Source organism: Girardinichthys multiradiatus, chromosome 13, assembly GCF_021462225.1.
Source record: "Girardinichthys multiradiatus isolate DD_20200921_A chromosome 13, DD_fGirMul_XY1, whole genome shotgun sequence".
Taxonomy (NCBI): Eukaryota; Metazoa; Chordata; class Actinopteri; order Cyprinodontiformes; family Goodeidae; genus Girardinichthys; species Girardinichthys multiradiatus.
In genome coordinates, this window is record NC_061806.1 from 40,122,746 (window position 1) to 40,135,465 (window position 12,720).

The 12,720-nt window shown below is 38.2% G+C and overlaps 1 protein-coding gene across 2 annotated transcripts in view; it reads right to left on the reverse strand.

Annotated features, from left to right (window-relative positions):
• ext1b (exostosin glycosyltransferase 1b) overlaps window positions 1–12,720 on the reverse strand; it is a 154,464-nt gene that overhangs the window by 35,485 nt on the left and 106,259 nt on the right. For both annotated transcript variants that reach the window (XM_047384463.1, XM_047384464.1), the window contains 3 exons: window positions 12,603–12,696; window positions 8,010–8,117; window positions 3,316–3,435 (listed from right to left, as the gene is read on the reverse strand). In XM_047384463.1, the coding sequence (XP_047240419.1) occupies window positions 3,316–3,435; window positions 8,010–8,117; window positions 12,603–12,696 (322 nt within the window). The remainder of the gene's footprint in view (window positions 1–3,315; window positions 3,436–8,009; window positions 8,118–12,602; window positions 12,697–12,720) is intronic.

The following is a 12,720-nucleotide window of genomic DNA, read 5'->3' on the forward strand; positions in this document are numbered from 1 at the left end:
TCACTCTTTGCTTAAGGAATTCTACTTATCAGTTTTTGAATTAAACTACTGAAATAAATAAACCTTTTAATGATATTCTAATTTACTGAGATGCACCTGTAAATGCTTTGCATTCTTTACTCCTCAAGGATTTTAGCTTTGATCTATTTGTCTCAGAGACTTACACAAATTAAACAGGTAGAAACAATGAGTGATGCAGCGTGTGTGCAGGCTAAGGTGGATGAACATACAATGTAACATTATCTATGGGTGATGCTACTGCAACATTATTTACATTAGTCACCTGTGCTCCTATATGCCCTTTCTTCCACACGTCTCTCTCTCTTTGCACTATTTTCTACAGGACAATCCATCAGAATTAAGCTTTTAGCCAACAGTGTGATTAAACCAAACACAATGCTCAGTGCCAAACACAGCGAGTCAGAAGCGGTCGCAGTGTCACCTTGCACTTCGGAGCAGAGTGACGGAGTGTCGGCAGGGTTGTGCCTGGGTTCTGCCATGCGCGTCTGGTCATCTTGACATATGGAGATGTTCCTCTGACTCGGCGTGTGTGTGATAGGTCACAAGGAGACGGGGCTTGATTACAAACATACCAAGATGTAGAGCCAGATCAAAAGTTTGACTTTGAGGCTACAGCTTGTGTTGTGTGTTCTGAGAATCAGTGGAAATGGTGAGTTTAGATAAAACATGTGAGAGTTTGTACTGCAAGAGACTGTAGCCTTGACAGGAATGTTGCACTTAGGGAATGAGAGGAAAATTCTTGTGAGATTACAAACGTGACTGATTAAAAACACTGTGCATAAGTTTTAAACCTCTAATTTCTTCATATTTTGCTCTCAAGGAGGTGGACTTTCTTGTCAACTGTTAAATGGTGCATATCAAAGAAAAACTTTGACAGAACTTGAGAAAACCTGAAAAACTAATGATGAAAACCACTGAAACAACTTCAAAAAATTCAGGCTGCTTGAATTAAAGGACATAAAGAAAAGAGGGGTGAAGCAAGACTTTTGCTCATTTTTTATAACTGAATAGAAGTTGGACAGAAGGCATCAACTGTTTAAAAAAAAGGAAAATGTATCCCAATTTGATGCAGACATCCACAAAATGTCAGAAGAAGCAGTTTTCCAGAGCATACTGTCAACTAAATGTGTTTCTACTACAAAAGCTCTGCTTTGAAGCAAAATGAGATGCACAAAAGGTAACAACAGCTAAATAGACTAATCATAGATGTAAGAGAATTATTGCTTAAAACGCTTAAAATATGTGCAATACAAACATGAAACATCAACCCCAGCATCTTTAACAATACCCGGGTTTCTTTCTGTATGTAAAGAAATGATTAGGCAAGCTGTGCATGGAGATTAACAGTTAGTTCAAGGTTTTTCAGCAGAAAACTTCCAAAAGAGTCACATCAGAGTAGCTGAATATAGACAACTGACAGAAATATAACTTTTTAGCATGATTTAGATCATACTTTGCAATGTTGCAGGAATATGTCTGACTACTATGCCTCCTCGTCTTATCAGACCCAATAAAACTCTCTAGAGTTTTTCCTTGCCAATTTCAATTACAATCACTTATAAAAGTATTTTAAACCCTTGAAATCTTTTACATTTCCTCATGTTACACTGACAGCCGATAATTAATTTATTGGGAATTTATTAAGTATAAACCCACAGATACTACAAAGTAAAAGCAAAAATAAATTTTTGCATCTTTTTTTTAATAATAAAATCTGAAAAGTGTGGTGTGCATTTGGCCCTCAGGAGAAACCTTGTAGAACAACCTCTCACTGCAATTGCAGCTGCAGGAAATTTGGGGGTATGTCGCTACCAGCTTTACACATCAACAGACTTTCTGCTCATTCTTCTTTGCAAAAGAGCTCAAGCTCAGCCAGACTGGATGTGAGTGTCTGTAAACTTAAATTTCAAGTCTTACCACAGAGTCTCAACTGGATTGAAGACCATTCTTACATATTAATAGACTTTGATATAAGTCATTTAATTGTAGCTCTGGCTGTATGTTTAGAGTTGTTATGCTGTCTTTTGCAGTCTTCAACATGTTTCTCCCTGCATTTCGCTCCATCCATGTTCCCAACAACTCTAAACAGCTTCCTTGCTCCTGCTGAAGAAAAGGCTCCCCACAGTATAATGATGCCTCCACCATGTTCGACTGTGGGGAGAGTTTACTTAGGGTTATGTAGAGTGTTTGCTTTCTGCCACAGATATTTGTTTGCACATAGGCCTTAAAGTTCAGCTTTGGTCTCATCTGACCAGAGCATCTTCTTCCACATGTTTGTTGTGTCTCCTACATACTTTGGCGCAAGCTGCAATTGAGATGAATGGCTTTTTTTGGGATGTTGTTTTATAAGCTGACCACTTTCTCTCTGACCTTAGTGTTTGTACATATACAACAAAATAAATGTAGTGTCCTCATAACGACTTTTAGCTTTACCCAAATGACCCTAAAACCATTAAGCTATGACACACCATCAGGCAATACAACCCTGGGATTGAAGGTTTTATGTGGATTTTTGAACAGATTAAGATAAGCTCAACAGAGTCAAACGTTTTGCTCTGCAAATATTTCTGACTTAAAAAATTTATTTATTAATTAATGAGAGTTGCTTTTTAACACTGATAATCAGCCTGCATGTTATGGTGTGACTTATGAGGCATTTCTATCGAACTTAGAAAAACAAAAGAGACCTTTTAAAACCTCCCTGAAAACTATGAATCACTGTTAGGATCCTCTGACCAAGAGCTTGCACTATCTGAAGCCTTTCTTATCAGCAAAGGACACATCTAAAAACTGTTTATGCTGCCATCCAATTTCACCGACTTGATTTATAAGTCATAAAAACTAATTCTGGTCACTGCATTACATTTACCAAGTTAACAAGAAATGATTCAGACTAAAAATCTCTCAGAGATGCCTTTGAGATCAAAACTATAAGTTATAATACATGAGTATGTATTATAACTTACGAGTACAACAATAATGCTTTTTTATGTATTTTTGAATAAAACTCAAAAAGAGTAAAAATTAAATGGTTAGATAATATTTATAAAACCTATAAGACATTTTCCATTAAAATGTTCAGGATTTTTATCCTCCGTGTGTGTAAACCACAGCCTGGCCTTCTGTTTAAATTCTGTTTTATATTACAGAGTCTGCAGTCAGTGACACTAAAACCCTCTGAGAGAAAGACTGATGATAAAGGAAGAAGCAGAGCACAGGAGGACAAAGAAGGCCAAAAGAGCAGGTGGCATTGTGTACGTAGCATATGCTTGGATGTGTGCCTTGACTCCTCACCTCCAGTGTGGTCAGCACTATCTTCTCCACAGAGGAGAAGTACGCCTCCCAGAGGAACTGAGTCTGCTGTCTGAGGGACAGGATCTTATCCTGGTGGATGGAGCGCACAGTGGTCGGAATCTGTAAAAAAAAAAACAGCAGTCGGATAAAGCTCAGCACAGACTGGTGATGCCACAGATACAAGCAGAAAAGTCAACAGATGAAGGTCAAACAAATACCGTTCAACTTTAACATTTATTTTCAGCCGTTTATGGAAAAATCTGCAGTGGGAAGTGGGATTCAGTTTAACAGTTTCAGATCTCAGTGTCTTTTCCTACAGCAGAGCACAGAACAAATTAGTTAATTCAGAGAATCTGAATTTATTTCCCTGAGGGCAGTTTTTTTTTCTTTTCTCTGTTTGAAGAACTACTCAAAATAATTAATTGCTAGCAGTTAGCTTGATTGTCCTAGGAGTCACACTAACAACTAGGAGTCTACTACTGCCTAGTTAGCTAGTTGTTAGTTTGACTTCTCATCCTATTAATTAAACTCTAAATGTAACAACTGGAGGAGTTAACATGACAGGAATCAAGCTAGACACCTAGTTAGCAATTTTTAGCCAAACAGCTGGCTAGCTAGTTGTTAGCATAACTGTTAGATGCAATACTGACAAATTGTTCAGTAATCAATAGCTTATGTTTCAAATGTGTTTTTCTTCTCATTCATCTCTTTTAACAACCTGTAACATAGTTTGAGTGTGAAATGCCCCTTGTAGCTAGTTAGGTACCTGGTAAGCTAGCATGTGTAGCAACTACCTAACATGCTCCACACATGGACAGACATATCGAGTCTAGGCTAGCACAGAATAGATTTAGAAAACTTAAAATGTAACTGCGGCTCATCCAGAGAAGGAGCTGCTGTAATTAGTCCCAAAAAGGTTTACTGAAAATTTCTCAGATTATTTGCTAATCAGAGTTGTTTGGCAGGAAACTAGATAACTGTTTAATATCATCAACTGTTAACTTTGTTTTGGGTAGGATCAATAACAGTACAACTTTATTTATAAAGCACTTTAAAAATAACACTTTTTAGTTTTTATCTGTTAAAAAAGTTTGACACATCCAATAAATTTTATTCCACTTCATGATTGTGTCCCACTTGTTGTTGATTCTTCACAAAAAATTAGAATTTTATATCTTTATGTTTGAAGCCTTAAATGTGGCAAGAGGTTGAAAAGTTCAAGGGGGCCGAATACTTTCGCAAGGCACTGTAAAAGGCGTGTAGCAGCATTTTAAACCAGTTGAAGTGAATTAATTAAAGACTGGCTCAGTCCGACATATATAAACGAGTCATAATAAAAGCATGAATTAAAATCTCAAAATGATGCTGTAAAAGAAATGGAAAGTTGTTTTAAATGATAAAAACTGAATATAATCAGTGATTTAATCAACTTTTGATTGACTTTTGATGCATCACTGGTTTAAACAACAACACCTCAGTCTGTTTATAAAAATGCAGAACATTCAGTGACGTCCATGATTTAATTTCTACAATTCATCCTGGAAGGTGATATACAGAGTACGGCTTTTCCTGTTTTAGTGGCATATAAACTTGGCTGTCATCAGCATGAAACATTAAAAGCAACACCCTATTTATGGAAAATGTATCCAAGAGGAAGTTAATAAAGAGAAAAGATAAGAAGGCCATGTATAGAGCCCTGAGATACTCCACATGTGTGAGGTGCTACAGAGGACTCATCAGCTCCACTGCATGTTTAAAACTTGTTGGTACATAACCTTTTGTCACGCTAACATTTATAATATTGCTAAATAGGGAACTTTGTTGAGGTGGAACCGGCTAAATTGGAGACCCAGCGGGCTTCATATGATCAGTGACATCTTTAAAAAAGGCTGACTGACAAGGTCAAACTGGTTAAAATCATCAGAGTGTAATAGAGACAGAGGGCTCATAAGGAGAAGGGCTAATGAGGGCTCTTATGCTTGCAGCCTTGTTAATAAAAAAGTTCAGCAAGTTCTCACACATTTCAGTTGAGTTCTCCAAAGCAGCTCATTGTGGGACATTACGAACAGAGTTAATGGCTTTAAAAAGAGCACAAGAATTGTTACACTAAGAAGCAGAAATATCAGAAAAATGATTGTTTTTCTGCAGTTTTAACCGTTGTTTAATAGCAGTACCAGTTGTCTCTCAGTTTCTGTAATTTGCCCTTCTTCCATTTTTGCTCAGCTCTCCTGCATTCACGTCTGGCAGCACATGTGGCATAATTTGTCTAGGCTCAGATCTGGGTTTAGATGGTCCTATTTTCAATGGAGCTACAGCATCTAAAACCGTCTGACAGGTTGAGTTAAAATGACATGAGACAGCCTCAACATCTTAGGGAAGGTCGTCAGAATAACTAAGGCAGATCGCAGAAGAAAAACCTGCAGAGCAAACTAAGCAGCAGTGTAGGAGTTAACAACCCGACAGGGCTGAGTAGGAGCGGGAGGTTTGACTGTATGACAGAGGAGTGATATGTCAAACACAACATACATGTGCGCTGAAAACGCAGCAGCACAAACTTCCTCATTAAAAAAATTAAACCAGGAGCTAAAACAAGATCCAAAGGGTGGCCACATTCTTGTGTCAGACCAGAGACAACTGAACAAAACTAAAAGAATCAGTAAGATGTAAGAAATCTTTGGTCAATGGTTTATCAGGACAGCACACATGAATATTAAAATCTCCAACTAATAAAACTGGGTCACATTTAGGCAGGACCCCATCTAAAAAAAATCTGCAAATTCAACAAGAAAGTCTTTGTTGTATTTTGGACGTCTGTACAAAACACAGCACAGGAGTGGGAGTGCAGATTGGAGGTCACGATAAATAAATCAGGTTGAAGATTAAAGAGTGCTTGGCAATTGTACACCAGCTGAGAGTTGGCACTTTGGGCAACAGATGTAAAAAAAAAAGAACAAAATTATATCTAAAGTTAGCAGAGACAGGCAAGCAACAAACACCGGAACCACCATCTTATAAGCTCAAAATATGTAGTTTGAATGTGGAGAAAGAATGCAAGAAAGAAAGACAACAATGCAATATATCATAGTTTACGTTGAAATTTTAAAGTGTGTAAAACCTGCTGTGGATCACCAAATACAACAAAAAAGAAGCCAAGTTAATGGCTGTGTAGTTAAGCAGCCATTAGCTTTATTATCTTAGCGACTGGCTAATAAGCCGTTACCTTGATGCAGGGGTGCCCAAGTACTGTCCTTGAGAGTTACAGTTATCCTGCAACCTTTAGATACATCCCTGCTGCAACACACCTGAATAAAATGGCTGAATTCTTCTGCAGGAGCCTGGTAACGATTGGTTCAGGTGTGTAGGAGCAGGGATGCATCTAAAGGTTACAGGATAGTAGCTCTCGAGGACTGGACCCCTGCCTTGATGGCTTGAAGGCAAGCTAAGAAAGTTTTTAACAAATGATTTTCCAGGAAGTCTAAGGTTGTTTCTAATGTTTTCCCAGGTTTTTCTGTCCTCTATGTTCATACTTAAAAGCCTATAAAATATAACCAAAGTGTAAGAAACTGCAAACCCAGAGCAGGAAGAGGAATATTGAAAGTCTTGAAACCAAGAGAAAAAGACAAAGTAATGGCATTTTTTTTTTTTTTTATGAATCTGCTATTTTCACCTTTGAGCAACACTTGAGATGTTGATGCTTGAAGCAGCAGGTCAAGTCCCATCAGTCAGAATTCAGCTCAGGTCAAGAGTCAAGCCTTCATTTCTGTAACTTCAGGAAGGCTTTGGCATTTTGGGAGACACTTTAATTTGCTTTTTAGCTGTGAGCGAGATGGCTGGATCAAGCCCGCAAGCACATCTGTGCAGTGACTATGAGGGGGCACCCTTACTCTCAGCAAGAAAACTAATGAGGGTGTTTACCGCAACGTCAGACTTCACCTTTAAATTTGACCCCATCAAGTCTAAAGAGCATCAGCAGCGACAGCCTGGTTAAAAATTGCTGGAAATTTTCTAAGCAAGAGCTTCACAGGTTTCTTGTTTTTGATTTTGGCTCAATAAAGCAATGTATTTAATGTATGGCTCAATGTGTTTAAGAATGAGACGAAAGAAAGAAAGAATTGACAAAAAAGGTTTTAAAGGCTGTACGAAGGACTTGATCATCAAAAAAGCCCCGGAGCTTTTTAAAAAAAACTTAATTGAAAAAATACTGCATATGATGCACTTTCTACTGTAAGAGTCATTGGTCACATATACTTTCGTATCACAATATAAATATAGTCCTATGCACTCCGCCCATTATATCTGAATTCATAACAAACATCTGAAGAATAATCCAGGATGACTTAAGTTCATTTAGTGCTGCACAGCTCCCCATGCCAAACAATATTATCACGTACTTCATTCAAATTAAGATTTAATGGGCATATAATTACTTTTCTCCCTATGAAGCCCAGGCAATTCCAACCAAATTCATTGGCTTGGTCTGTTTATTTGCCCTCTCATAACAATCTGAGCGCTGAGAGACATTTTCAGGGACTTTGTATGCTGCTGGAGTTTAGCTTATTTGATAGCCATCTCCTCGTGAAGCAAAACAAAACCGGATCTGGACCGACTGCCCTGGTTCTGGTTAGACTGCTGATTTCTTGAAAGTTTTCAGGTTTAAACACAGAGGAGGTGATTTTGTGCACACGAGCCCTTACCTGCAGGAGGAGCCTCTCGTCGCCGATGACTGCGGCAGTGTTCCAGTCGATGATCTCGGAAAAAGGCAGCTCCCAGCCGTTGCTCAGCATCACCGGCACACATGCAGCCTGAGACACACAAAGAGGGAAGCCTGCATGGGAACCTAGGTTACATCTATGTAGCCCTCTGCAAAATAATGAGGAATTTGCTGTTAATTCCTGGAGATTATTTGACAAATAAAATAGATTTTTCTTTGTGAGCCGGCATAATTTGTGGATTCGTTGTTGCTGTCTTTAGACACAAGTCAGAGTTAAATATAAAATAGAGAAAATATTTAGGAATTATTATTCAGGAAGGATCCATCCAAGTGCTGAACTATTAAGGCTGTTATTGTCTATTTGGTGCATTCTCGAACCACTTACATTACATGTTTAAGATTACTTCAACTAAACTATTTTACATTTTTTGACATATTCTTACAATAAAGCTCAATACTTGTTGCTTTAACTGAGATCATTGAGAACTCCCTGCTGTCCTCAATTAGGAACTTTAAGACCCAAAATTTAAAATTTATAATATGGATTTAATGTTTTAGCATATTTTTAATAGCCTCAGTTTTGTATTAGAATAATAATTGTCTCTCTTGTTTTGCCAATAAAAAATAAACCCTATGCAGCTTAAAAAGCCGCATTTCGTCTAGAAGAGAAGACTATAGTAACTTGGTTTGTTGCACAGTGGTGCTGCTAGTCTACAGCTCTCTGCAAACTTTTTCCACGCTGGTCTATGTCCACTACAGGCGCTGTGGGGCCACATGTCTTAAATTTGTTAAATGCAACAACGTTGCACTGAGGCATTCCTCATGTATTTTCACATTTGGTCTTACTAAAATGAGGCAAACATTAAACATTTTAAACATATGATGGTAATAATTGATATAACAAGTGTTTAGATGTTCAACTTTCATGAGACAAATTATGAATTTGCAGTTTTTATTTGGCCACATTAAAGGACAAACAAGGTTAATCACTTATATTTTAGCAACAGATGCTGAGCATGTGTTAGCATAAAACATTTTCACATTGATCAGAAAACAGTGGATTTTAACTGCTGACACATTTCTCATGTCAATATTCCACATTTTCCTGACTTTTCTGTGCTGTCTTTACTATTTTATTATTGCAAAGCTCAGGGGGGGAAGGAAGAATGGCTCCTGACAAAGTGAAGTGACCGACGCCAGCATGGATGGATGGATGGACTAACAGATTAAATGACAGAAGGATGGACAAACAGACATATGGATGAATCAACGGATGGCTGGATAAACAAATATTTTCCATCCTTCCTATCAGACCTGGGAAATCCTGCTATACAGCAGAGTTTAAAGGTATTTCTGCTGCATATTGAGCAAATAATGAAATAAGCAAATGTTGCATAGTCATTAATGCTGCAAGGATCATAGTGACTCAATATATAATAAAACAAGATCCCTGACCACAGCATCGGAGCTCCCAGATAAAGAAATAAAGAAAAGAAAATGGGTTTGTACAACCCAGATAAGGAGCAGAGTAATACTCGATATAGGCACAGACAGCAAATATGTACGATTTATCTATTGATGTGCTGTGGTACTTTATTCTGCAGGGAAAATAAAAGAAGTAAAGCTGAGGAAAACTATGAAATTATACAAATCAAACAACATTTGGTGCCACAGCAGCAACTCTCACAAAGTCAAAGATGCACAAAAATATCATCTTAATTATCTGCTTGTTTATTCAATTTCCAAAAGATCTTTAAAATCACTCACAAGCCTCAGTTAATGAATATATATACAAACAAAAATCGAAGACAGAGAGCGTGCTTAGGGCGTTTAAATTCTTTCCACCCATTCAGCCTTTGTGTATTGCTATTTTCTTCTTTTTTCAGTCTGAAATGGTAACATCAGGAGCGGGAGAGTTTATTACTCAGAGATGGCGAGCTGCAGGAATGATAAGGAGAAAAGAGAGTATAAAAAAAGATCAAAAGGCAAAAGAAAGTGGAACACTGACATAAAAACAGATGAAAAGAGGGGAGATAGAGAGGCTGAATGTGACCTTTGGCAGAGGGAAGGAGGGATGGGTGGAGAGCTGCAGGGAACAGGTGGTGGTGTGTGTGTATGGTAGTTTGATGTAATGACGGCCCTGTCACTCCCGAGTCATAAAGGTGTCATCTGAAGCAGAGCTGACCCCTGGGCTCCGTGCACGTACAGATGCAACAGCAACCACCGTACCGTACCAAAAACAAGTTGACCTCAGAGATGAGCAGCATTCGCATGCAAAGCTCAAAAGCCTGCACACTCTGCACCCTTCATCTTCAGCACGACTGTGCAAAACTGATGAATCATTGAATAAGACAAATGGAGAAAGGAGAGAAAAGGGCATTTTTCACTCTTGAGTGAAGTGCAGTTTGTCTGTCCCTGCGTGTGTGTGTGTGTGGCTCCTGATAGTGAGATAAGCACACTTCTGTTGGTGCACTCTGTGGACAGAAGTGTTTGGAAAGGAGAGGTAAAGGACAGTGCAGTGGTGCCGCAGAAGAGTTAGAGAAATGGATGAACCGACACGTAAGGGGAGATTAGTTTGGCTGGAGGAAGAGAAACAATAAATCTGATTCCAACAACAAAAATAAAAGCAGCATTTTCACCAATAATCCAGAGCAGATTATATCTAATCTTAAAAAGCTGTGGCAAACTGTATTAGCTGCATATAAAACTAGCTAATTTAATTATTTAAAGAGCTTGTGTCTTACTGATTTACAGATGCATCATTTCCACTCTGCAATATGCTAGAACTGATTTAAATAGTTCATTCCTGTTGTTCTGCTGAGACGTTACAGCGCCTTGCTGAAGTATTCACATCCCTGGAGCTTTGTCACATTCAGTCTCTGCACAACCACCAACTTTAATGTGTTTTATTGTGATTTTATGTCACAGACCAACACAAAGCAGTGCATAACTCAAGCAGAAGGAAGATTATCTTAAAAGTGTGGCATGGATTTTTATCCAGCCCCTTCTGAATCAATGTGTCTCAGGAGGGAATGTCTCTGACACCTGTGGTCATCTAAAAACCTAACTGGACTGAGAGCAACAGTTTTCAATGATTTTCAAGTGCCGCCACCACCGTGCCTCACAGAGGGAATGATGTGATACCGTGACGCCACTACAAGGCTGGCGGCAAACCGTAAACAGGACCACTTATGGTTCTCCTTCAGCAGTGCTTTTTCTTCCCACTTCTTTTCCATTAATTGCCAAATTTGTGGAGTGCATGACTGAGACCTGTCCTGTCAATGGATTCACTCACCTAAGCTGTGAATCTCTGCAGCTCCTCCAGAGTTTAAACAGGGTCTCTTGGTTGCTTCTTTTACTATAATTTTACTTAATCTATTTTTTGCCGGTGTGCATTCATTTTTTACCTGTTGCTGTCTGCTTTTTGTCCTTAGTCCTTTTTATTTAATTTTTATCGATTTGTTTTGTATGTGTCTATTCTATTCTACTGTTTGAACACTAATGTCCTCTAACTAACCTCCAAGGCCTTCACAGAACAGCTGTGTTTGTACAGAGATTAAAATGCACACAGGTGGGCTCAGTTTACCATTAAGGTGGTTTCTGAAGGCATATAGTCGCACTGAATTTTATTTAGGCCCTGTTTAAATTTCTGTTTGTGAAAAATTGAAAAAGAATAGAGTTTAAATAAATAAAAGAATTATCCAGTCTAAGCGTTTTAGATTTTGATCAAGAGACGATAAAATAATAAAATCCAGATTCCTTCTAAAATACTGAACTATCCCTTTACTGAAACTATGAATTTCATACAGACTTGCTAAACATGCTTCCTCATTGATATTATTGCGTTTTGACAAACAGAACAAAGCTTTCACAAATCATAAATTGTGTATAATTGAATCTATAAGCAGTGTTAAATATAACAAGCAGAGGTTATTTTAGATTTTGAATCACCAATGGAAATCTATAATTGCTAACAAATGTTTCCAAATCATCCCGGTCTCGTCTGTCACCCGTCTCGTTTTTTCTATCAGGTAAACAAAAGTGTTAACATGATGAGGGCTTATTCAGCCAGACAAAACTGTGCTGGAAGCACCTGCAGAGTTGCTTTCAGAGTTGCAGTGTTTATGCTGCACATCACGGGTGAAAAGGATGAAAACAGCTATTTGGGTGCGATTCAATTATCTGACCACAAAGAAGGAGAGTAAATGTATTTCATGTACACAAAGTAATAAACGGACTGAAGGAATGGTAAAATCCAAAACGCGTTTTTTAGAACGTCTATTTTCACAGATATGGCAAATATATGATTTGGGAATCTGCAAAATAATGTGTGTTTAGAGACAGGAAGAAGGCAGTACAGCTTAGTCAAGGTCCAACTTGCTTATATTAATTGCAGTATAAGTGATTAATTATCGTTTAATTCAGGAGGTAGCACAATTGAACCAAGAGCCTAATGGGTGTATGAGGGGGGTAATTATTATTCTTTCTAGTAAAATTGCTGAAGGGGTGGGAATTTACTAGAGACAATGTTTACTCAGAATGCTGCTCTTTTTCTTCGTTTTTCTTTTTTCTTTACCTGCAGCGCCTCCAGGAAGCGAAAGGATCCCAGCCGTCTGCCCCGGGGCACCAAACAGAAGGTGGAGTTGTGGAGCATCTCCTTGTAGTCGTACCTGCAAAAGCAAAACAGACACAAA